Genomic DNA, 27663 nt, shown 5'->3' with positions numbered 1-27663 from the left:
AGTGGTGAAACACATCTGGGTCTACTTGCACACCACATGGATTACTCAGGACACATTTTAACAAATTGTCTCTCTCTTATAATATACTAATATGTCCTATACAATTATTTGATATTTTTATTATATTAATCATTTCTTTATTTTTAATTTTGCTTCATTGTTACCTTATCCGACTCTCGACATTTAACGCGCCAAATTCCATTTGCACCACCACGTCATCTTTAATATTATATTCACCTTCATAACCACCCACTACATCTTTTTACTATAAACCTTATGCATTGACCTTCTGCATTTTGACTCCACATAGTTCATCTCACACTGACTCTTTAAATTTTATTTGTGATTTCTACATAACTTGTATGTTTATGGATAAATTTCCATCAATATACTTCCCGATCTTTCTCTTTGTAATTCATATTCCTTTCCTATCACAATCTCACTTCTAGCATCTCTTCAATTCATCTGCTTACCTATTTTGTTTTTATTTTTTCCACTTTATATCTAAGTTACATCCATTTGCTGTATATGTTTATTTACACATTATTTGCATCAACATGGTCCCAGATTCAGCTGAAGAGCTCCTTGACTGTGCATTTGTAAGTAACGGTAGAATTCATCAGACATAGAGTGAAAGTTGGGTTTAGGGGGCACATTGTCATAATAGTGGTGAGGGATCGGGTTTCCATGTAGATCCCGAGAAAATGGCCAAAAACCATAGAGTGTCACTTTCTCGCAAACCTCAATGGCGGCGCTCACCAGGATGAGCCCAGAAGACATACGCTTGAAATTGAGCTGCTTGTTTTTCCAGAACAGAGTCAGCTTGAATAAATATTGTGGATTGAAGAATACCACTCTGCTGCTTATATTAAAGTCTTCTAAAGCGTAGAGTGCCCTTATGGAGACATCAGTGTTCATCGAGAATGAGAAAGCTGGCAAGAGAACAAGCGCAGAACCATATGCCTGCATTATGTTGATAAATGGCTTCCTCTTCTCTCGCAGACCGCCAAACCTATAGGAGACAGTGCACTATGTTTTACTATACATAATATAATAAAATCCATTGTAGTTACAACATGCTGTTCAATCAACAAAAGATACTTTTTCGGTATTAGAAGTCTTGGTTCAATAAATGCAAAAACTCAAAACCACACTGTACAAAACTGTTTCATTAAATTGATTTATGCCACAAGTATTCAGGCAGGTTACACTGTGTATCAAAAAATGGATCTGTCTGCGCTGACTAGTATTTTAGCTGCCTCTGTCTGCTAACATACAACCTATCTACGTATGTACCAATGAATTAACCTACAAACATATGCAAACAAATCTGGCGCTTATACTCTATACAATCTCAAAAAGAGCACAAAAAGGTAGTCCAAAATATATACGTATTTTTAAAGTCCCAAGAACAATGTCCTCAATGTTCATATGGTTCCAACAAGATTTGATCCCAAAAGGAGGGTATTGTGTATCCAGATATAGTTTTCCACCAATGTTCATACATATAAATAAGCAGAAAGAGATCGTGTTATTCTGTATTCACTTATATTTTACTACGATCAAAAAAACCTTATAATGCCCGTGTAGTATAAAAGGTATTATAATTATCACCATGTGTGACCAGAAGTTCTCCACTGAAACAAATATGCACTTACACAGGCGCATATCTGTGATTCCAAAGATGGTAGTGGATTACACTTGTAGGTCTCCAATTAAGTCCACATAATTCTTTAAGTATGAGCTCAAAAGAAAAAATAAAAGTGCTCCAAATGGTGCATTACCATAATAAAAATAAATTTATTCTCAGCACAATATAAAAACAAATAGAGAGGTATAATCTGAGTGAAAATCGCTGCTGAACCTGCTGCTCAGCTGAGCCCTCCTTCCCCCAAACTCAAAGGAGAGCTGCCTTCAGCCTTATATAACTCTGCAGACCACAAGGAAAGTTGAGTAATACCCTCCTCGAGTTGCGGCGGGTTACCATGACAACCATATGCAAATCTGGAAAGTTTTGATTGGATGCAAGCGCTTTAAGACCTTTCCGTTTGTAGTGTCACCATATTGCCTTGATAAAGATTAATTCAAATTGAAACGCGTTGGCAGAGGCGGTGACGAGGAGGACTGAGAGAGAACACGCTGATTTCCTGAGAGGAGACGATTTCAAACCCAAGTGTTGGGAAGTATGCAGCGGTAACCAGCCGGCAACCCGACCTCTGGAGAGGGATAAAAAGGTTTCCCTACATGCGCAAAATCATCCCTTATGGGGTAAGAGTCCAACCTTATCAGGTTCAGCAGCGATTTTCACTCAGATTATACCTCTCTATTTGTTTTTATATTGTGCTGAGAATAAATTTATTTTTATTATGGTAATGCACCATTTGGAGCACTTTTATTTTTTCTTTTGAGCTCATACTTAAAGAATTATGTGGACTTAATTGGAGACCTACAAGTGTAATCCACTACCATCTTTGGAATCACAGATATCCGCCTGTGTAAGTGCATATTTGTTTCAGTGGAGAACTTCTGGTCACACATGGTGATAATTATAATACCTTTTATACTACACGGGCATTATAAGGTTTTTTTGATCGTAGTAAAATATAAGTGAATACAGAATAACACGATCTCTTTCTGCTTATTTATATGTATGAACATTGGTGGAAAACTATATCTGGATACACAATACCCTCCTTTTGGGATCAAATCTTGTTGGAACCATATGAACATTGAGGGCATTGTTCTTGGGACTTTAAAAATACGTATATATTTTGGACTACCTTTTTGTGCTCTTTTTGAGATTGTATAGAGTATAAGCGCCAGATTTGTTTGCATATGTTTGTAGGTTACACTGTGTAGTGTAGTGTAGTTAGAAAGTGATGAATAAGATAGTAGGTGTAGTGTTTGGTTCTGTGCATTGATTCTGTGTTATACAAAATTTAGCCTATTCTAGTTTTTGATGGGTCAGTTATTTGGCTTAACTTACCCTACTTTTATACTCTAGTTAAGTAAATATAAGTTCTAGAAGCCTCGTTAGGAGCCAGCTTCTGAAACAAAGGAATAGAGAGGTTATATGTCACCGTATTCAGGAAATTGGAGGAATGCTTGCTGATTTTGCCACTACTCAGCAGAGAGGTGCAGAGTTTAACGTGTCTCTGGCCTTCACCAGGGACCCCCGCAAGGGAGTTTGGGTTTAGCTGCGAGAGACAGGCAGGTCGTGGTCCTCAAAGTGAGTAATCAGCGAAACAATTAGATGAAAGGGAGTATCAGGCAATCCGGGTTAGTACCACACAGGCAAGAGAGGTACCGAGGGAATATCCACAAGCGTAGTCAGGCAATCCGAAGTCAAACACAGGAATCAGAATATATGTATAATCACCAAAGCCAGGAGGGAGAACGAGGAGCAGGTCAGGAATAAAGCCGAGGTCAAACACAGGAGCAGTCAGAATGGCAAACACAGGAAGCGCTGGAGTAAGGGGACCCAATACTCTGGAACCTGCATGGTGCCAGAGCTGAGAATACATAGAGGAGAAAATGTGCCCAATTACCGGCTGCGGTGACATGGATCAGCGCCACCAGAGCCAGGAATAGAGTCCCGTTGCCTAGTAGCGGAACCCGCATGTGTAGAATCACCCAGCGATCTGCCGGAAGTTATGTGTTTGGTTGCAGAGCAACCAGACGCGAGCACGTCACCAAAGGCAGGTAACCGTTCCTGTGTGGCAGTGGAAACACAGGGACGGCACCTGACATAATATAGGTCAGTTAGTACCTAGAGACTAGTCTATAGCACGAAAATCATTCTATATGCAGTAGGTAGGTTTTATTGAGTACATTTTGAAGTAGCACAACACCCTGGTTGAACAAGTGATAGTGTTTAATAGCTTTCATTCCACTTGGCAATTGTGTTGCTTTTTTTCTGTGTCCAGGACTCAAGTATAACTTTTGTGCCACACCATGAGGTGGGTCACCTTAGATGGAGGCACTACACTATGTAATGTGGGTCTCAGCTTCTCCAAGGCAGTTGAAATGACTTTCAGGTTTGCAAGAGCCATCAGCCGAGCAGTGTCTAGGGTCCATATTTGATTCTGCAGCCCACAGGGGTAGTAGGGCTAAATGTCATTAGGTGCAGATCTCTACATGTTGTGGTAAATTTGGGAGAGTGTTCCCAGTAAGAATGAGCTTGTGCCGTGTTGTCCCAGTAAATTCAGAAGATCTTATATTGTGTCTAGGTTACAGATGTTACACATGCATTTACTATCTTTGGAAAAGCTATAATACAATAATGGAATGAACATAGGTAATGGGTAATCTATGTTCTACAAGGGATCTTTAGAAAGATGAAATAATGGACTATTGAGTAACTGTAGTAAAATCTATTTTCATAGAACCCCAATTTTAAAATAATAGGGCAGATTAACAGAAACACAATCCCATGTATTATTTAATTGAGTTAACTCTCTAGAATGATAAATATGTATTAATTAAAAATCATATGCAAACCCAGATGTGAAAGGATGGACTTACTCTGCCTCCCTGATCTCTTACCAGCTTTATGGAGGTGTTGTTAGATGTCACTGACCACTCCAGCTGCCGCCACTTGGCCAAACCAGCCACTCACTGACTGCAAATGTCAACTGTGCACCAATGTGGTTCCCCTTGAGGGTATTGCTGCAACCACTGGCACCTATAACCACTTACACCTCTGTATATGTGGGGCTGATGCCTCGCCTCTTTCTGGTTGTTCTCACTAAATGCTGCCGACCTCTTACTTTGGATCCGTGTTGCTGGGTAGTGAGAACAGGGCTGAGGTAACTGGGCTCAAAGAATGACTCATGGGGATCGGACAAATGTGCGCACTTTAATCGGTTGAGCACAAGAACTCAGCTGGTACAAGTGTCTTTAAGAAATGAAACAGGGTTTTATTAGCAATAATGTTTATTGCTGCAATAGTTCTTGTAAGAGCTTTTACAGCTGGAGGCAGCGATATTATACAATAAATCAGGCTCCGAGCACTTCTTATCTACAGTTTATTCACACAGTGCTAGAAATGGGTTATCCAGTTCCTAGTATTCTTAACTAATCCAGTTTTATCCTTTTCTGAGTACTTGAAGATCCAGCTTCATCATAACTTACGTTTTTCAATGACTTCAGTCAGTGTTGTGTTTCCCCTTAGCCATGAACATTCAGAGCCAAGAGGGCTCAGTAATCTCTGTCCTAGCACCAGTAAGTACAGGCTGGGGGATTTTATCTATAAATCCCCCACTCAGACATGCTCGTAGGACTTAGAGGTCTAGTGTTACCTCCAAGCTGAATGTGAATCCAGGAGGCTGTAATTCATACCCTGGGTGATAGTCTTTCAGTGGTTACTGCCAGACTGTTACAGCTTCAGTGTGACAACTCCCCAGGCTTGTTACCAGAGAATCTACAATGCAATGCATGCAGTATTCATCTATTTTGTACTTGTAGATATTTTGAAATTACATTAGTACATTTTGCACCTATCTTTAATGCTTTTATCAATAAAAACAGATCCCTCTAATCTACCATAAGAATGATAGTACCTGTCTCTAGATTATTAGATGGGGCCTATTTTGGATTGTCTCTACCTTCTCTAATATTGTCCAAACTCCACACAAGATGCCCTACGTACTGCCCCTCTGACATCCCCTCTAGCATTTAGCTGACTGGATATTTAGCCCTGCTTCCCAAATCTTCCTCTAGCCTTAGAGTCGTACATGGTTATCTCAAGTATTGCTAAACATGGCTATATTGTCTAAGTAAGCCTGTGCAAATTCTACAAATCACTCCAGCAGGCGGTGGATCAGGCACTTGGAGGTGTCCAGTGCTTTCTTCATCCCAAAGTACATAACCTTAAGACAAATTGGGAATGAATGCTGACCATGCTTGAGCATACAGGGTCAAGTGAAATTATTAAGTACCCCTTATGTGAGGCAAAGGTGGAAATTTATTTTGTTTCTGCTAACATAGCACCAATAAGGATCTGGAAATAGACATCAGATATGGTCATGTTTTTCAATTAACAATAGTCTGCAAAAGACCATGTTCAATTGTCCTTCTTTATCTTGGAGACCAACATAATGAAGGTTGCTCATTAATTTAGCGATCTCTGGATGACACTTAACTCCAGGTTGGCACATAAAGAGGTTGGTTAGACATAATCCGGATCATGCACAGAAGCAGGAAATCCAACAGGTGCAGTTTCAGGTACCTGCAGCAGAGCAACCAAAAAACTTAAAGATTGGCCTATTCTGGATGTGTCTGATGATAATCCCAAAGGCAATTTTTGTTTAGGGATTGGGGGTTATTGATTGCTTGTCATTTTGAACGGGCTGGGTGCTGGTTCCCAAGGAATGATAAAGTAACCTTATGCTGCAAGATTCACTGTTATAGTAAGAGTGGTCCAGCCTATGCTAGCCTTCTGCTGGTTACCTTTTTAACAGGAAGAATGAATGCTCTTTGTCCCCCTGCTTTAGTGACGGCCAGATGCAGAGGATAATGTTGAGGAGTGATGGGTGGCGTGTGGCAAGCTTTTTGCATTTATTTATTTAATTAACAGTGTAAAGATATGCCAGCCAGTTGATGATGGTGTCTATGCTCTGCGCGTATTTTAAATACACATCATAATGCATTTTTACATCTATATTTAGAGTGCAGCTTTCTGTTTCACTTTAAGTGATGCCTTAAGTCCACTATTGGTTGTTATTTACATATTATTTATATGTATTATAGATGAGCTAAATTGTGTCAAAACTTTGCACAAATCGAGTTTTCCAGCAGTGCAAATTTCCAAAGACACAGGGCCTGAGTTATTAAATAAAGTAAAGCATAAAAAATGAGTAACTTTGCACCTAGGCAAAACCATGTTGCATTGGAAGGGGAGGTAAATTTAAATTGTGGGGGCAGATTTATAGATGGGATAGGGTATGTCCTAGATCAACTTTAAATTGTGTAAAAATAAAGCTATCAAGTATTTGTGTGCTAGATGAAAAACAGTCAGTATTTTTTCTAATTTGCACTCCTTGCATTGTAACATGGTTTGTCCCGAAGAACATTTACTATTTTTTTTGCCTTACTTTCCTTAATGACTCAGGTCCACAGTGTTCAAGCTCTCCCTTTGCTGTGCCTTTCTGCATCATTCCACACAATAGTAAATTTGCCTAAACTTTGCCTAAATAATAATCTATGGCCTGAGCTGAAGAGACAGAGGCAGTCAATTCATCCTGAAGGCCAAATTCTTGAGTTGAAACATCTAAAATTTACTTCCAGATGTGAAATAAAGCAAATATTTAACAGAACAGTTTAAAATTATGGTCTTCTCTAACATTGTATCCAGTACATTGATATAAATCTAGGTAATTGGTAACTTTTTTTTTTCATATTAGTTTTTATCAATTTTAAAGCAAAAGGAGAGGAACAGCATAAAAAATGAAAGAGTGAGATAAGGGAATGGGTCAAGGGTATAAGTACAGCAAATTCATGTCAGAATTAATAAATATATAGGTCAGTGATTGGCTCAGCGGGTGTTAACACTCCCGTTCAATTCAAAACAATCATTAATTGTAATTTGTGTCAGACTCTGTAAGGAGTAGTTATCATCTGCCAATAAGGCGTTTTAAATTTTTCTTTCCCACTTGGACTATATCGATGGGTGGGACTATGGACTATATGGATATAGTCCAAGTGGGACTTTGGACTACTTCAGAAAATAAGTCCCAGAATGCGCTGTCAGACAGAGGACTGCAGCACCTGGTGGACCTTGATTTTTCACAACAACTGAAATGCTACTCGTTGTCTACCAGCAGATGTTTCACATGCATATTTAAATGTTATATTTATAAGAAGAAAAGTAACACACTTACTTGTCAAAAAGGATACTTGGGTTGACAGAGATAAGATCTGTCTTTGTCCCTACATCATCAGTCACATTAAGTGGTGGAAGATTCATCCTGAAAAAATATGGGGAGATACTATGAGGTAGGTAAGTTGTGATGTTCTGATCTGTGAATGTGAAATATTAAAAGATCAATGGTTCACAGTAGGGAACAGTAGCTTAAACTCATGAATTCCATCTGTGGACCCCCAACTATAAATCATTCTTATATTTGTCAAAAATGCCATTCATAGGATACTCACAATGACTGAATCCTCTTAGTTTTATACTCTTGGCCACATCACAGAATGAGTCTGCTGTGAATGGAAGACCAAATATAGCTCCAGATTGAAAATAAAGCTTTGGACTCACTGTGTGCCCACTATGTGCCTGTCACAAGCCGAGACGGTGCTTCCAGCCATCCATAATGACCAGAAGGTCACTTCTGCCCGCACACGCTGGCCGTTGCCAAGGCAACCGGGATGCTCTGCATCCACTAAGCTGCAACATCCCAGCCATTAACATCAGCTGGGCACACAGTGTACTCTGCATAGGTTTATTTACTGCCTCCTGTGTAATGTGGATTCCTCCTCTCCTCCCTCGCAGATTGACTCATCTTTGTAATTAAGGCAGAGAGGGCTTAGCCTCCCTGCTGGTTAAAGCTTCAGAACCTCTGAATTACTGACCTGCTAGTGTTGTTCCTGAGACTCTCAGCTTCTTTTTGTTTGCCTTCTGTAGTGACCCTTGCCTGTTAAACGGACTTTGCTATTTCGATTGTGACCCTGACCTCTGCCTGATTACCAGATTCTGCTTGTCCACAGTTGCCTTGTTCCACCCCTGACTCAGTCCGGTCTCCAGGTATCCCCCTACCATCTACACTTCGTCACCAAATACAAGCTCCTACTACTTAGATTTAAAGAGCTGGGGGCATATGAGTACCTGTGAGCAATACTCGTTCTACGGGAATGGCGGCTGCTATAGGCGAAGACCTCTACTGCCTGTTCTAGGAGTTTATGTTTGGGACACTAGCCTAACAGTGCCTTGATTTTCCCACTGAAACAGGTAGGTTTGAGGGGCGAAATGGCTGTGTTTGTTGAGAAGCAAAGGCTTGCATAGACTAAGGGGAGGAGTTGGAGGAGTGAAGATAATCTTACTGAAGTATGGAGTAAACACCCTGTTGCATCGTACTATGTGGAGCAGTGAAGTAACAAACATTACTATTATGACAGAAAGGAGAGGAAAGGGCACATTTTTAAGGATATTCCTTGTCATGCCAGGTTATGCCCAGCCATTCCCCCTCCACTAAATATCTTAAATTCTACACCAGGATCTTGGTGAATACTGTGAATGAGACAAAGCAAGTCCCATGCACAGTGCTAGCCTAGGCTTCTACTAATATACAGACCATACAGTCTGGGGTCAGTGCAGGACTGGTGCATCTATCTATCTATATATCTATCTATTATCTATCTATCTATTATCTATCTATTATCTATCTATCGTCTATCTATCTATTATCTATCTTCTATCTATCTATTTTACATGCACAATTTTCAAAACAAATTTCATTTGAGAAATAACAAACCAAAAACTCTTGTATATACTTGTTTTAAAAAAATCCCCATGGAATGACCCACCTACACACTAACTAAACAAAAAACGCTAAATTGTCTTGTTGGCCAATTGATGGCTGAGGAGAAGAGATCCTGTCATTTTGCTTTGGTCATTCGTAGTGTGCTGTGATTCTGTTTTGAGTTGTTTTGGGGGGGACTTTTGTTTGTTTTTCTTTTTTTCTTTGTGATGGTTGGCATCCTGAGGTCCCCAGCTGCCAATACGATTGATAGAAGAGATATGGGGATCGGTCATATTGCTCTCTTCAGCGAGGGCCCACACTGGAGAAGGACTGTGCTCTCTGAGTGGACAGCCCTAGTCCAGTCACAGCTGGCAAAATATTGTGAGCATGATCAACATCGGAAGTCCATCTGCTTTGGAGGATATGGATGAGAGTAGGGACCAAGATTTGTGCTGACAGCTCAGTGTTAATATACAGTTTAGCAGAAACTCTGTTAGATGTATCCAAGTAACATACTATTCATCAGTGTATAAGCCTGGAAAAGGTAATTGAGTGAGAGGCTGCAATATTGATTGTTGTACCTCAAGAACTGTAAGTGAATGGTAATGGGCTCATCTGAGCTACCAATCTGAAAGAGGCCCTTTGCAACATGTTATAAGCTCATCAAAAATAGCAATGGCCACATGTTATCTCATGAACAGTTTGCTTAGATACCATGCTATTTCCTTACTATTATCATTCAGTTGAATTGGCATTGTCAGAATATCATTGCTTGTTTTCAGCATCATCAAATTTTACTTCAACTATTATCCTGAGGAGCATCTTCACATTTCACCCAACATACCCATTTTTTTTATTTTTTTCATGTGTACATTACTGTTTTACTCTGCTGGGTAAGACTGGTAAGGGTTATCCCAGATCAACCCCTGGTGAGTGAAATCCCATCATTACCAGTGGAAATCTAAATCAAGACTGATCTGGAACATATCTGTCCAGAAGTTACATAATAAAGCAGTTATAAAGGTTTTTGGAGTCTTTTAGTCAACTTTCTTGTGTATTTTTTTTTAGTTTTTTACTCTTGTGGTATATTTGGCAGAAATGTTAGTGATCACATTTCATTATACTTAGACCAATGGGGTGGCACTCCAGGGATTTCAATATGTTAATTACTCCAGCCTCCATAGCCTGGGTGGGGATAGAAGAGCCCTTGTGGTTTTCATCACAGGGCAGGAACAGCCGTGAGCGGTACACATTTATTTTTTTTTCAAGTCACAAAATACCCCCACCCTCACCCAAAATAATAGAGGTAGTAGCCCTGGTCTGACTAGGCCGGTCCTGGTTTTAACTATAGCGTAGTTGATCCCACATTTATGGTCTCCCTGGTAAAGTACATGGGGACTGTTTTATTACCGGTGGTGAATGCTGAATGGGCCCCATTAAAAGTATAGGTCTTAGATGGACAGGCAACATTCTAGGTGTTTTCCGAGCAATGTATAGCAGTAAATGTGGGTGGAAATGATTCCTGCATAATCCAGATAAAGTTTTATTTATTTTTAACATTCTAAAAGTTATATAAATATTGATGATACTATCTTCTGAGTTCCCTTTCCGGTGTTCTCATTTTCCACAGAATTACACATTGAGATGTACCGGAATTAAGAAGATTAAACATGATACTACATTTACATCCAAGTAAGTACTGTCATTTATTTCTAATATAGATTTATTTTTTGTACTGAAAAATGCTACACTATTTGCAATCATCCTCTGTTCTTTATCCATAACCATCGGCTGACTCCCATCTTTGGAAGAAGCAGCAGCACTGGTTTTTTTATGTGAACTTTTTGGTTGTTAACCTTGTTTTTTTGCCAAAATTTTTACTCAGTATTTTACTGGATAAATTATGTTAAGGGCTTTTGTTATTGCTCTTCTTTAAAATTGTATGGTATCTGAAAAGTCAGGTGCTAGGTCACACATTAATGTAGAATCTTCCTTGTCTAGGGTCTGGTATTCCACCTAATATGATGGGTCCTACTCTGTCTGACACCATCTGGTAATGTTTCCCTCATTCCTGATGAAAGTGTTTCTTTGATGATAAAGATCCTCTATTCGGCAGCTTGAAGAGTAACCCTGGACAATAAAGACATAGAGCAATGCTCCTTGTTCCTGATGAATCAAACATTTTTCATGTAGCCTGCATGATGGACAACACCAGGCCACGGCAAACATCAATGGACCTGCTGGATTGGATGGAACACCACTACGCCGGTACGCACTTTGCGGTATTCATTTTCAACTTATGATGAATCAGTTATTGGGGGCATTATGCTTTAGGAGGTTTCTTAAATGGGGATAATATGAAAGCATGGGGTGTAGTATGGGTTAACGATAATGTAAACACCGACAACGATAATGTATTCCACCTACATAATTATTACGATAGTGAAGAAAGCGACATGTAAAAAACAACTACTTACCTGTAAACAGACACACTGGAAATCCAATGTGAGGAGAGGGCGAGACTTCCAAATGACGTAACTTGAAAGCGCGACTTGGATTCTTCTTTTTTTTTTAAAGTGGCAACGCACAAACACATTTAATTATGGTAATATTAATTGTATTCCTAACCCTAACCCCTAATCCCTAACCCTAACGTAAAGGTAATACTCACATGGGTCCTTGCCTTGCCGCTTTAAAATCCGGAATGTCCAAGTTGCGCTTGCAATTTGGAAGTGTCGCCCTCTCCTTACATCGGATTTCCAGTGTGTCTGTTTACAGGTAAGTAGTTGTTTTTTACACGTCGCTTTCTCCACTTTCGTATTAATTATGTAGGTGTAAACACTGTTGGTGTTTACATCACCGTTAATACGATTACCACCGAAAGCTTGAGCCCACTTGTGCGACAGGACCATTTGCCTTCTCCCCATTGATCAAAGTGTAATTTATGCTGCCAAAGTCGGTAAGCTCTTGTCCCTGAACAAAGCTATGTACACTATTGTACTAATGTGGAATTAGATAAAGTAAAGTTGTGTGCACTGCTATGAAAGTGGTTGATGTGAAGGGAAACTGTCTATTAGTTGAGTTAGTAGAGCTCTTGCCAGGTTAGTAAGAATGTGAACTATATACAAGCAAAAATAAATAAGATTGAGATGGAGAAGACAAGCTCTGATAGAGGTATGTGCAACTCAAGAGGCACAAACTCCACACAACAGCGTGAGCAGCGAATTACATATTAATCTCTTGCCTCTGATTGTCAGGACTGACCGCAATGAGAGTTTACTTCCTATACTCGTCAATAGTCTCTGTACTTAGAGCAATAAACTTCACAATATATATAGCAGATATAAGAACTGTAAGTATGATTTGATGAGGTAAGTTGCTATGGCTGGGCAGCAATCATAAATATATAAATCATTAATGTTCTGAAATCACTAGTCTGTTCAGAAAGAGAATAAGAATTAACAAAGGGCCTGAGTTATTGAGGAAAGTAAGGCAAAAAAAGGAGTAAGTTTGCTCCTGGACAAACCATGTTACAACATAAATAAGTTTCTTATTTTGCTGTTTTTCATGTAGCACATAAATACTTGATAACTTTGTTTTTACACTGAAATTTAATGTTGATCTAGGACATGCCATAACCCAGCTATAAATCCGTCCCCACATTTTCTATTTACCTCCCCCTCCAATGCAACATGGTTTTGCCAAGGTGCAAAGTTACTCCTTTTTATACTTTGTTTTCAGCAGTATTTCCCAGATGATTCTAGGATAAGGCTCTGAGGCAGATCACACAACAAGAGTAGCAGTTACAGTTTCCCAGTGCAAAAATACTAATGTCCACTCTTACATCAAAGTTCTGTATATTAATATATGTGCATCAATCATATGAATCTGAACACAGCAATGATGACACAGTATTACTGAACATAAAGGGTCTTACTTGGTCTCTGATTTTGTTCAAAAATATTGCCTTATGTTGTCTTAGCATCTGTTAATCAGGTCTATTTAAGGCCTTATTGGGTGTAGTTCACAAGCCAGCCCTTGCTAGATGTAAGCCCCTATACCTGTGAGGGTAGTGCATCTGTTTTTACTGCATTTTAATGGTGTTTGAAGCATATAGGTCAATGTTGGACCTGCCTACAATTAGGTACTCTTGACACTGGGTTACAGGCTTAAATGTTTTTTTATCTAAATATGAACCAATTCCTCATGTTTTCATTTTACTAGATACATGCAAAGATGCAGTGATAAGGACAAGTGAATTGAACAACTATGTTTTTGCTTGGTATACATATAGCGCAATGTTCATTGGTGAGCAAATGCTGGTTACAATGGTAGCTGGGTCAGTATGCAGACAGTGATTATACAGTGGTCAAACAGAAGCCAGATCTGGTGCCCAGTGAAGCAGAAACAGGTATATGAGATATTAATCAACTAGACTTACTAATCTGACAAAGTATCCTTACACTGACCGAATAAAATATATGCAAGTATGCGATCAAGCACCTGCACTATATCACTGATTATAAAGTCACTTAGGGGTAAATTAATCAAGCTGCGGGTTTGAAAAAGGTGGAGATGTTGCCTATAGCAACCAATCAGATTCTAGCTGTCATTTTGTAGAATGTAATAAATAAATGATAACTAAAATCTGATTGGTTGCTATAGGCAACTTCTCCACTCTTTCAAACCTGCAGCCTGATTAATTGACCCCTTTGACTCTCTTAGCCCTAGATGTAATTCTGAGCTCATGAGCCCAGGGCGGAGTTATAGCTGACATGGTTTGTGACACTGATATGTGAAGTCCTCATCCTGCTTTCATTTAATAACGGCAAAGCAGTTGTATTTCTGCAATCTTCCTCTTTTCTTCAAATCTGCTCTCTTCTTGAAGACCAAATATAAAAATAATTATGGCAGTGCAAAATACATGCAAAATGTTTACAACACTGGCATATTCCTGGTATGAAGTCAGGGCTACCGAAAAAAGCAAATTCACTATGCATCTTTCCATTCTTACCTAAACACGAAATCCGCCTGGTCAATTTCAGCACCACAAAAGCTGTCTTTTAAAATACCCCCATTACCGACCACTGCACAGCTTCTGATAGGCTTCTGGAATGGGGAATCCTGTAATGAGAGAGAGTGATAAATAGAGAAGCTATAGAGAGACAGACACTTATAAATAGGGAGAGAGAGAGAAAAGGAAAAGAGAGAGAGAGTGAAAAACTGAAAGACATGGGTGGGGGTAGAAGGATGGAGGGTAGATGGGAAAGAGAAATATAGAGAATGAGAAAAATATGGAGACAAATAGGGATAGAGAGTGAAGAAGAGATAAAGAGAGATGAGAGGGAGAGGGTTGGAGATAGAGAGACACAGGAAGTGAGATAGAAAGAGAGAGAGAGGGCGAATGAGAAGGAGATAGAAACAGGGATTGTTGAGAAAGAGGGAGGAAGAGAGAAGATGAGAGATAGAGTGGGAAAGAGAGGGAGAAAAGGCGATAAAAAAAGAGATGGAGAGAGGTGGAGAGAGGGAGGTGCGCTAGAGAGAGAGATATAGAGGATATAGACAATAGAAGGAGGAAGAAAGAGAAAGATAGAGATAGGGAGAAATATGAAGAGAAAGAAGGAGAGAATGAGAGAGGGGGAGGAGAGGATATAGACACATGGATTGTTGAGAAAATAGAGACTGTGGGGTGAATTTATCAAGCTGCAGGTTCATTCTACAAAATTACATCTAGATTCTGGTTGCTATATACAACATCTCCACATTTTCATACCCGCAGCTTGTTAAATTTACCCCTGAGAGAAACGAAGAGAGATAGAGTGTGAAAGATTGGGAGAAAATGTGAGAAATAAAAGGATAAAGAGAGAAAGAAGGATGACGTGGAAGAGAGAGAGGAGTTTAGTAAGCTATAGATTATGGAAGAAAGCTAGATAGAGGGCTGGAATGAGAGAGAGTGTGGGACAAGAAGATAGAGCGAGAGATTGGGAGAGATATGGAGAGAGAGAGAGAGAGAGAGAGAGAGAAAGAGAGAGTGGGAGAAGGAAACAGAGAGATTGAATGTTTTATCTTCGAACGCAATGTGAACTCAACTCACAATTAATAAATTTGCAAGTACGCCCGTTTTCAAATACATGCGAATCACAGGATACCTTCCCATTTGAATCTGGGTATAAGTACACTTTGGCTATACATAACTTGACATATGCAGACAGAAAAAACACAATGCAGGATGCGCACATGTATAAAGTCCTATAAAGAACTCATGCAAAAAAAAAATATTTTATAACATTAAATGAACAACTCTTAATACGAAATGTACAAAAAATATGAAAATACATAAATGAAGATGTTCTTAATGCATGCTGTACTGAAGTTCTTGTTATTTGCAAACACATGTTCTGACGGCCATATATGTAACAATCACTATCAGTCAGCACTTACACCTGCCCAGTAGCTGGTGCAAATGATACGGCTAAAAAACACGTACCTAAGAAATGAACAGAGCTCAAATGGGATGAAAGTGCTTGCGCTCAACCCCAACACACTGTTACTGTACATTGCCTACATGCATCTACTCCTTCCTTCCCCCCTCCGCCCTTCAAGTTGCAGGCAGTCAGAAGTGTCATTTGTGTGCTGACATGAATTTAAATGATTTAAATGTGATTGCGTTCAATGGTGTGAAGTCCATTTCTGAGCATGTGCAGACCATTTTAAAGTACAAATAAATAATTATTTATCTGCTCTCCCTTTTGACAGTGTTTAAGAGCTTCCAAATGAAGCTTGGGACGGGTGACCCCCTAATCCTTTAAAATTGACTAACCAATTAAAAATATAAACTGCTGGGCGCTACAGAAGATGAGAAAAGAGGAAAGTGTAAATGATTATCAATGTGTGGATGTGTGAGTGTGTGATATATAGGCTATAGATATGAAATGATCAAAAACTGTATTTATTAAACATAAAAACAAAAGAGTTATGGGCAGAATTGTAAATGCAAATAAATGTGCAAACCAACAGTTTTTGGACATTAGAGTCTATATATATATATATATATATATATATATATATATAAAAGAAGAACTTTGTTTATTTGTTTGTTTGCAGGCAACTATCTTCGACACCCCCCACTGATTGGGATGAAACCAATGAGAGGTGGTCCAGTTGGATCCTGGGCAGGCATGAATGGGGTTAGGGTCCTGGTCGGACCTCCCATTGGTGTACGCTGGGCAGAACTTTGACCCGGGGAACCTGTTCTGGGCCTTCCACTGGATGGGTTTGGATAACATTTATTATTAAAAACAAAAATGACACTGGGCAGCCACCTTATGGGTGTGTTGGAAGAGTTCTTTGCTGCGAATTATTTTTAAAATGTTGACAGTTAAATCCTACTCATTGTTAACTTAATAACTTGAAGATTTAAACATGGACAACGCTGGGTATTTCCACTAGTAAATTATAAAACACCAACGAGTTTATATCAAAGTTTGCACACAGAGGGCCTGAGTCATTAAGGCAAAAAAATAGTAAATGTTCTCTGGGACAAACCATGTTACAATGAATTGGTGCAAATTAGTTTATTATTTTGCACATAACTTAAATACTGGCTGTTTTTTCATCTAGCACACAAATACTTGATAGCTTTGTTAATACACTGAAATTTAAAGTTGATCTAGGACATGTCCTACCACAACTATGAATCTGTCCGCACATTTTAAATTTACATCCCCCTCCAATGCAACATGGTTTTGCCCAGGTGCAAATGTTACTCCTTTTTTATGCTTTGCTCTCCTTAATGGCTCAGGCCCAGAGTGTAATCTTACTACCAAGGAGTTATATGGGTAGCTCAAAAAAAATAATAATAATAAAACAATAGTCAATCATGATATTCTAGTGGTGTTGCAAATCTGGGTAAAGCAGGGTTTCAATGAGAAAGTCAATATCTGGAAAGTTTAAATTCCATAGTTCACTTTCCCATAAGTAGAGTGAACTAATCAATAGTCCGATAGTGTTACAAAAAGTATAACTTACAGTTAGAAACTTGTACATTCGAATTTAAACTTTACATCCTCAATATCTGTTGTAAATCTGTGACCTGGATAAATGATGACTCCAGAGTGTTTCCTTTATGGTAGTCTAGAGGTTCTTCAGTATGTATAATAGTCTCTTAATGATTGGCTGAACAATTAAGAACCTGATCAGATGGGTTTGACTAGGAATCATCTCTAAGGAGTGTGCTTAGCTTTTTCATTGATCACCTTACTGTACTGCACTTGAACATACATCATTATGTACATGGTGCTGCAAGTCCTAGATACCTGTAACTCTAAATTCATGTGCCCTTAGTGTACATTGATTATGTGCATGCGCCCATTCCCTCCCCATTCTGCCTATAAAATCATAGGCTGTAGTTGAGGTGACAGTACAAAAGAGACCGGATTAAGAGAGCTTATACATGAGAAATTCACTCCGCTTCAGAAGAATAATACAGAGGAGGCCCTGAGGCAGGATGATAAATATGTCCAGTTTAAAGAACAGCTAAGAGACCTGAGAAAACAAATGGATGTGGCACCGGCCTCTGCATACGAAGATTTGAAAGATGTAGACGAAATGTAGACACCGTCACCCAGAGCACTCATATAACACAGTTGGAGATGTTGAACCCAGTGAAAAACAAAGTATGTGGTCACACATACGAGAGAGAAGCAATTGAAAGGTTGATTTAAAACAAGCTTCAGAAGGGTAAATCCGCAGGTGTCCAAAAATTGGCTAAGCCCACTTTGACATGAGTATATCGGATCATTTTCCAGACCATGCACTAAAAAGAGCCATTGACATTCACAGCAAAAAGCAAGACTATCACTGAGCTTGGAATCGACCCCAATCCCCAAAAATGTAAATATAGCTACGTACCATTGATGTAAATTGCAGATTACAAACACTTTGTGCAATACTGATGCAAAGTGGAAGGTTTGAGTAATACATATACACTTCTATTTAGACATCCATGCTTACATTACTTCTGCAAGTAACATTGCTCTTTTTTAATAAAACTGTTGTCTTTGTAGCATTAATTTTTTTTATATAATATTCTTTGGATGTTAATAGTTGATAGTAGGATCAGGTGGAGTTACGGCAGAGGTGTCATGGTTTTTGGTCAATTCTTTTACAGTAGACCAGACCAGATGTCAAAATTTTGTGCTGAATAATCTGCATCATCAATGGGTGTCTTTGAGTTTTGAAAAGCACACAACCGTCTATAGCACATGTAGGTAACATTGGTAGACAGTGGTAGCTGAAGGGAAAAGTGGTGCAAGATAAAATTGTCCTTGTGCCCTGGGCCCTCCCACCCACATTGGGAGGGCCTAAGGACATGCACAGTTTAACAAAGTAAGCACTTCAGCGACAAGGGGTGCCATTTTTGTGGCTGAAGTGCTTGGCTTGTTCGGGCCCCCACAAAAAAGCTAACAATGGGCTTAAGGCACCTAAGTTAACAGTGCTGCTAATGAACTCTACAGTGGCAAGATGTTGCTTTCATCATCCTCAGCCTCATCCTCACCCTCATCAGTGTGTACAGCACCCTCACACAATATTAATTCATCACCGCTGGAATCCACCATTACAGAAATATCTGTACTTATGATGTAATTGGCGGAAAAGGTCTTCCTCGTGGAAATTGTAGTTCCTTTTTATGAACATCATCTTTTTCCACATTTTGAGGAAGTAGCCTCCTACGCCGATCGCTGACAAGGTTCCCGACTGTGCTGAAAACTCTTCCGAGTACACACTGGAAGGTGGGCAGCTTAGATAGTGCAAAGCGAGTTCATAAATGTCCAAATTCCCTTTTTTCCTCCCAGTATGTAAAGAGACTGTCTGCTGTGTCTATTTATATGACGTTGTTAAAATAATCCTCCACCATCCTTTAGATGTTGATAATAGGATCAGGTGGAGTTACGGCAGAGGTGTCACAGTTTTTGGTCAATTCTTTTAGACCAGACCAGATGTCAAAATGTTGTGCAGAGTCATCTGCATCATCCCTGGGTCTCTTGGTAATGGTAAGTTTTTTTCAAGCAGCAATTGAGTGAGAAACAGAAGGAGAAGACACCGTCCTGTCACTTAACACTTGAGCTGTCATCTTGCTCACCAGGAGCTTCTTGCATCTCTTGAGATCTGGAACAGTTGGAAACAAATAGAAGACATAACTCTTAAACCTAGGACCAAGCACAGTCGCCAAAATGTAGTGATAAGATTTCAAGATTTTGATAACTCTTGGATCCTGGCAAAGCGAATAAAGTACTTGATCTACAAGCCGGACATACTAAGCATAATGGCTTTGTTTCAGCGCCTCCTTCAGTTTCTCAAGCTGTTTTTCCAATGTCTAATTAAGGGAATCACATGGTTCAAGCTAGCAGTGTCTGAACTCACTTCACAGGTCACTACTTTGAATGGTTACAGCACCTTACACAACACGGAAAGTATTCTCCACTGCGCTTGAGTAATATACATTCCCCCTCCTTTCCCAATGTCATGGCTTGTGGAGTAAGCATGGATGGCATTTCGCTGTTCCTCTATCCTCAGAAGCATATACAGGGTGGAATTCCACCTTTTTACCACCTCTTGCTTCAGTTGGTGGCAGGGAAAATTAAATTGTTCTTGGAGCTGCGGCAAACTCCTACATGCTGTTGCAGAATGCCGGAAGTGTCCAGATATTTTACGGGCCACAGACAGCATTTCTTGCACGTCCCTGTCATTTTTAAAAAAGCTCTGCACCACCAAGTTTATTGTATGAGCAAAACAGGAAATGTGATGGAATTCAACCAGCTGTAATTCTCTCACAATATTGGTGGCGTTATCAGTTATTACATTTCCTGATGAGAATCCAAACGGGACAAGCCATGTTGCAATGACATCCACATACAGATTGTCAGCTGTATGCCTAGTAGTGAAGCCAGTGATACACACAGTAACCTGCCTCGGAAAAATATGATGTAGTTGTGTACATGCTCCTGATGTTCCTGCTGCTCAAGGTGAATCACCAACCCAGCGGGCTGTCCCAGTCATATAATGACCAGTTGCCCAGTTCCGCTTGTCCACATATCTGTGGTTAAGTGTACAGTGGGTAGAATGGCATTTTGTAGCCCAATAATTATATTTTTGCGAATCTTCTTGTACAGGTGAGGAATAGCTTTTCTAGTAAAATGGTGCAGTGATATGGATATTGAATGATTAAAGATATGTTTTGTATACAAAACATATATTTAATCATTCAATATCCATATCACTGCGCCAGGGAGTAACTTTGATTTCCATTAGGCATTGGGGATTGGGACATACCCCCAAACTTCTCCCAAAGGCCGCAATATACACTTAGTGAGCTAGCGCGGTCCCTTTCAATATATCCTTTCTAGTAAAATGGTGTTGTGATGGAATTTGGTAACGGGGGCACAAGAGTTCAATTAACTGTCTAAAACCAGCTACATTAATAATGGATATTGGAAGCAGATATAATACTAGCAGAGTCGCCATTGCGTCTGTGATCCGCTTTGCGACTGGGTGACAGCTTTCATACTTGCTTCCTCTTGCAATGGATTGTTTAACAGTTAATTGTTATAAACTACGAGTAGTCTTCTTCTTGGTCTGCTTCTGGGATGAAGATCCACCCCTGCAGCACCAGCAGCAGCAGTGGGACTAATGCTCAAGAATTCTTCTGAGGAATTCTGGATAGTGGAGGAGTCATATAACCATAGCAAGTTGGATGCAGGACTAACTATGATCGCTATTGAGGATATATATGAGGAAGATGTTGTGGGTGTAGATTGCAGGTGCCTTTGATCTAGCTGAGAGAAGGGACCTTGCTGATGCTGGGCTGCTTGTTGTTTTTTTTTTTTTAGCATAAGTTTCAGATTTTCCCAACAGCTTGCCATGAATCTGCTTCAAATGGCGTAACATGGATGAGGCTCCTAGATGGTTAAGGTCCCTACCTCTACTGACTGTGGCTTTACAAATGCTACAAACGGCTAGACAACTGTTTGGATTTGGGTAAAAATAATTCGACAATTAGAAGTTGAATTTTTGGTCTTATACCCAGGCATGACAATGGACTTCTTCTTACCACGTGCAAGAACTGCTTCCACTGGTGTAGGAATTACACAAACTACTTCCTCATCAACATCCTCATTAGCAATATCGTCAGCTACACAAATATCCCCCTCATCCTGTTGCAATTCCAAATTGGCATCCTCAATTTGTGTATCACCAGCTACACTTGGGTTGCTCTTCCACACATCTGCAGAAATGCTGAACAGAGGCTTCCTCATGAATAAAGTATCAGAAAGATCAAGCTTACACATAGCAATCATGGATAGACTCTCCTCAGGGATTTGTGTCATTTCTGAATCTGAACATGCAGGTCATGACTGACCTTACAAGATGTCTCAGTGACAGTTTTAGAACTAGCACTCATAGAGAAAGGCAAAGGCCTCTTTCCTTCCCACTGCGTGTGTAGAATGTCATGTTGGCAATTTTATTTTTTTCTGCAGTTAACTTTGCCTGGATTACAGGTCTTTTTGTCTTTACCACGGTAAAATGTGTTTTTTCACATTTTTGTTTCACTGACTTAAAAACGCCATGCACTTGAACATAGGCTTTATCAGATGACGTAATAGAATTACTGTCATCATCACTGGTGCCAGCAGCTGCTCGGTGCTCCTGGTCTTCAGTGGACTGCTGTGAATCCACTTTGATGACACAGTAGAATGTCACTGTAGACTTTTAACAACACTGACAGCCCTATTATTGGAATTTCTGTTTCACTACTGTGGAAATAATAATTCATAATAATCCATATTATCACAATATGTATTCATTATATACATTAACATATTAACAAGCACAGAAAATATTATGTTTTAATACTTACACTTTAAGAAATGATTTACTAATCTTAAGCAAGGTCTATGTGACCTGGTCTGATAACAAACAAAATAATAAATGATGTGGTCAATGTCATAAAATTAATAGCAGGGTGTGGGCCAAAGTACAGGAATAAGAAGTATAGACAGGATAAGGGGTAGAAATAGAAAAATGTCAGCATAATATGTCTGATAAAGCCAGATAAAGAAATAGCATGACACCTGGTCAAAGTCTAAATAAAACGTGGGATTTTACTAATGTGCTGAAACAAACATTATACGTATTTAAGAAGGATTTTGATTGGTTAAGAAGATCATTATGTAATTTTGGGTATAAAAGATATGTATACTAAAAATAGAATCTGTACCTTATAAAATTTCAGCTGATTTTGACACCTTTATGACATTCACACTTTAACCTGTACCAAATAAACATCTATATTGCATCAAAGTCTGTTCATCGCTTTCAATCAATATCATTCCAATACAACACCACTAAACACTGCCACCTCTCCTGTTTCTGGGTGAGCTATGGCACAGTATAAAGTCACTGGAGACTTTTAACAAGACTGCCAGCCCTATTATTACAATTTCTGTTTAAGCACTCAACCCTGCCACCTCTCCTGTCTCTGTGTGAGCTATGGCACAGTACAATGTCACTGGAGCCTTTGAAGAACACTGCCAGCCCTATAATTTGTCTTTTAGCACTGAAAACTGCCACCTCTCCTGTTTCTGTGTGAGCTATAACTCTGTAGAATACCACTGGAGACTTTGAAGAACACTGCCACCCCTCCTCTTTCTGTTCTAGCTATGACGCTGCCCAACTGTACTGGAGACTGCCAACAACTCTGCTACCCCTTCTGTGTCTCCCTGTGAAAAGGCGCAGGATCTCCGTGGAGGGCGATATTTAAAGAATCCAAAACTCGCAAGATCCGACAATGCAACAATGATGTTTTGTCTCGTTTTCAGTTCCGAGGGCGTGCAAAAGTCTCGGTACTCGTAACGGCTATGTTTGGGTGGGCTTGGTTTTCTGAAAACTGAGCCTGAGCACCTCTAATTTTCAAGGGAGAAAAATTCTCTGTGACACCTTCAAACCAGGGAACGCCCCCATAAATAATTTTTTTTCAATATCACCTAAAAATCCCATTCAGCAAAACAAAATCTTGTCTTTGCTCGTGAGCATGAAATTTGACAAATGAGTGCATCTAGCCTGCAACGCATCTGAACCACCCAACTCTACCCATCAGAACATGCAGTATTGTGCCACTCGCAGACACTGACATTTTTGTGAGCAAACTTCTTATGGGTCATGCAAAGTCAGGTGTAATCACACAAACTGGGCGCCTGGTTCCCCTAAACATCATTTTTACTGCAAATCCATAGTTTGCACTTTTAGAATGGACCTGTCTTTGTAATAGATATTATCTTACTATTTATAAACACAGGTATCACTACTTCCACTGTGTATTGTCATATCTCAATATCTCACTCATCCAGTCAATCTACTATCTACATCTAAGCTAGCATTCCATAGCTGAGCTATGGAACCATACCCCAATTCAGCTGATACTTTCCAGTTCTTTGTTTCTTAATTGAAAATCACCTTTCTGGCATAACTGTCTCCCTAATTGTCTTATTTCTGCAGTGATATATAATGTACAATATACACAAAACATTCCAATACATTACTATAATATAAAACTCTACAGTATCTTATATAAATAACAAGTTTGATGTATGGACTTTGCTTTCCGCAAAGTGTGTTTGACCCACAGTCTTCCCTCATTAGTTTGATTGGACCCTTATTTCACTTTGTTCTCCGTCCACAATCTAACTCACGTCAGTGCACTAATCCCACTGAAATACTCTGTGCTATTATGAGCATTCTGAAGATCTGATTGGCTTATTGGCTGAAGGTTCTTCAATCTTTAAACAGACAAGCAGTGCCTGAAGATTGGTTATAAAAGGTACTCTGATCCTAGTCACATATACATTAAAATACAGAGTAAAGCTGTATATTATATAAACAATGTTTCCACATAAACGTACCTTTGGGAACAGATTATAAAGACTCTCAGTGACACGTGGAACCCATTTTTGCCCATTATAGTGTAGGACCTGCCCGACCGGACTATTCTCCTGAGTCACAATCATTGCATAGGATGCATTGCAACATTTTTGCAGCTTTGACCTAGAGATTAAAATAGATATAAGTTAACAGCTGCTACATGCAAGATGTAAAATATTCAATTATATAGTTATAATCAATGTAAGACTGACGGTGCTTCTTCTATTAGTAATTCCGCCTCTCTGTCTTCGCCAGCACCTGGTGTATTAAATCCAAAGATGAAGCTAGCTGCTGAACATAAAACTGATTTCACTCACCATTGAGGGCTGGTGGTGTACGCCTTTTCCTCCTCTGATTAGTCCACTGTTCTTTAAAAGGCAAGGAAAGCTTAGCTTCCCTGCCGGTTATAGCGCACTTGCACTGAAATTGCTGTGCCTGCACTCTGTCTGAGTTCTGCTAATTTGAACATCTTTTACCTGACCCTTTGTTTTTATTACCTGGATCACTCTTATTTGCTTCCTGCCCTTGAAACTTTGGCTATGTTACCTGGATGTCATGTGCAAGCTAATTTCTGGGCATATGATAGGCTGCTGGCCCTGATCACCAACCCACAGAACTAGATGACGGAGATCTTCGCTTATAGCAGCCGCCTTTCCCTTAGAGCTTGACGCGCTCACCGGTAATCGGATGCCCCCAGGACTTAGCTCCACGTGTAGTGTGGGTTGGTAATGCAGGACCACAGCGGCGGGCCAGGGGACTGGTAGAAAGCAGTGGGTGGTCAAAACGATAGCCAAGGTCGAAGGGTCGCAGGCAAGCAGGGTAATCGATAAACACTTCAAACTAACAGAGAACGGACTTGTTAGGTGGGGCACTCACAAGGAAAACAATAAAATAAAACTCAATTTTATTGGTATACATTAAAACTATATAATAATATCATCAAATATAATGGTATTTAGAGTAGTGAAATCTAAAAGATGTGGATTGAATAAATGACCAGAAATACTGTATACTGTTAAAACCGGCAGCGGAACTACCGGAACGTGCCGTTCCTCTGATATATACTATTATATGTGCAGTTTGTAGATATAGATAATATCAAAAATAATAAACTGCATTCCTATATTGGGACAAGGATTAATATCCTATATCCATAAGTAATACGGAAATTAATAATATCAGTAATCAGAAGCAAACTCAGTGGTCAATAACCAATTTACTGGGTACTCAAAGGGGAAGACATACATTAACAAATGATCTAAGAGGTATGATAAAAGGAGTGAACTATTAATAGGACTCTCCCACTGGTACTGCGGCAGGACTGTATTATATCTGTGTCCTACTGACTGGGTATATCTACTTCCTGACTAAGGAGAATACTACAATATGTTAGATACCTCAAGATATGGTCTCTTATTATAATGAGACAAATAGGTGTAATTTAACAGTGCATACTAATAATGAGTTGAGACTATACTGCGTATAATTAACTTCAATAAGTGTAACAGTATCACCTCCTAGGGAATAAAGTCTAAAATGAATAGCACTATCTACCACACACTTGTGAGAAGATAATAGCACCGAGTCTCCACTTATAATGCAAATGTCCACAGATCTGTATAGTATCGGACTAAACGCTCTGTCCGCATTATACTGTGGTAAGAGGATCAATCACTAATAACCGTATGCTAATGTAAATCCCCCCGAGAACCACAATCTGAGTAGTATGATAATCTGATAGAGGAACGGCACGTGCTGAAGCCAACGCGCGTTTCACTAGACTAAGCTTTTTCAAGGCAATATATACCCAGTCAGTAGGACACAGATATAATATAGTCCTGCCGCAGTACCAGTGGGAGAGTCCCATTAAGAGTTCACTCCTTTTATCATACCTCTTAGATCATTTGTTAATGTATGACTTCCCCTTTGAGTACCCAGTAAATTGGTTATTGACCACTGAGTTTGCTTCTGATTATTGATATTATTAATTTCCGTATTACTTATGGATATAGGATATTAATCCTTGTCCCAATATAGGAATGCAGTTTATTATTTTTGATATTATCTATATCTACAAACTGCACATATAATAGTATATATCAGAGGAACGGCACGTTCCGGTAGTTCCGCTTCCGGTTTTAACAGTATACAGTATTTCTGGTCATTTATTCAATCCACATGTTTTAGATTTCACTACTCTAAATACCATTATATTTGATGATATTATTATATAGTTTTAATGTATACCAATAAAATTGAGTTTTATTTTATTGTTTTCCTTGTGAGTGCCCCACCTAACAAGTCTGTTCTCTGTTAGTTCGAAGTGTTTATCGATTAACCTGCTTGCCTGCGACCCTTCGACCTTGGCTATCGTTTTGACTACCCACTGCTTTCTACCAGTCCCCTGGCCCGCCGCTGAGTCCAAATAATCCAAGCAGGGCGTCATACACGGGAGGTCAAACACAGTATCCACAGGACAGGGCAAGGAAACAGGAGCAGGTCAGCAGACTAGGTTAGACACGCTATAACCGGCAGGGAGGCTAAGCCCTCCCTGCCTTAAATACTAAGAGAGACCAATAAGGGCTTGTCCCTGAAATAAACACACCTACACAGCCTAATGAATACAAACTCAGCCCACAGGCTGGAACTAATAGATAGTGACCTACAGTGCACGCGCGTGCGCCCAGCTTCCTATGCTGCCGGGACGCGGTGCTGAAGAAGCGTCCGGCCGTTGCCTTCGCAACGGTCGGGTGCTGAGCAGAAGTGACGTCCCGGTCGTCAAGGTGACGGCCGGGACGCCAGGGGGCGCAGAAAGTGAGCAGCGGCAGGTGTGGATACCGCCGCGACTCGTGACAGCATATAATCTGCAAATATGTGTTTTTTAATTAATTGCTAGAAATAGTGGGACATGGCTCAAAGGAGCTGTTTAAATCAATGTGTTTGATTATGTTAAACTTCCCAGAGGGTGCTGGTAGATATGAGCCTAGATCCATTGTAGCACCTTATATCCTTTATGACAGGTCGCAAAAGAGAAAGTCTTTGAAAATATCTCTTTCAGGACAATGAAATCTAACACTCTTCTGGAAAGCCTCAGACATGCCGACTGCAGAGACAGGTTTATATGTGAATGACAAATTCAAGTTAAATAGGGTCACAGGAAATTATCATATCCTTTTCTTCAATATCATACCTCCTAGGTGCATGTGTGATATGCAGATGGAGG

General features: G+C 39.7%; 1 protein-coding gene across 1 annotated transcript; it reads right to left on the bottom strand.

Moving 5' to 3' along the window:
• Positions 1 to 552: 552 nt before the first annotated feature.
• LOC142150401 (alpha-2,8-sialyltransferase 8E-like) lies at positions 553 to 24997 on the bottom strand. Its single transcript, XM_075205597.1, has 5 exons — positions 24987 to 24997; positions 24422 to 24563; positions 14479 to 14588; positions 7881 to 7967; positions 553 to 1012 (listed from the first exon to the last, which is right to left on the bottom strand). Exons 1-5 carry the CDS (start codon positions 24995 to 24997, stop codon positions 553 to 555), a joined length of 810 nt encoding a protein of 269 aa, XP_075061698.1.
• Between the last annotated feature and the right edge of the window lie 2666 nt (positions 24998 to 27663).

This window comes from Mixophyes fleayi, chromosome 4 (genome assembly GCF_038048845.1).
Source record: "Mixophyes fleayi isolate aMixFle1 chromosome 4, aMixFle1.hap1, whole genome shotgun sequence".
Classification (NCBI taxonomy): domain Eukaryota; kingdom Metazoa; phylum Chordata; class Amphibia; order Anura; family Limnodynastidae; genus Mixophyes; species Mixophyes fleayi.
The sequence above is the reverse complement of the archived record's forward strand: the minus strand, read 5'-3'. Positions and strand labels throughout refer to the sequence as shown.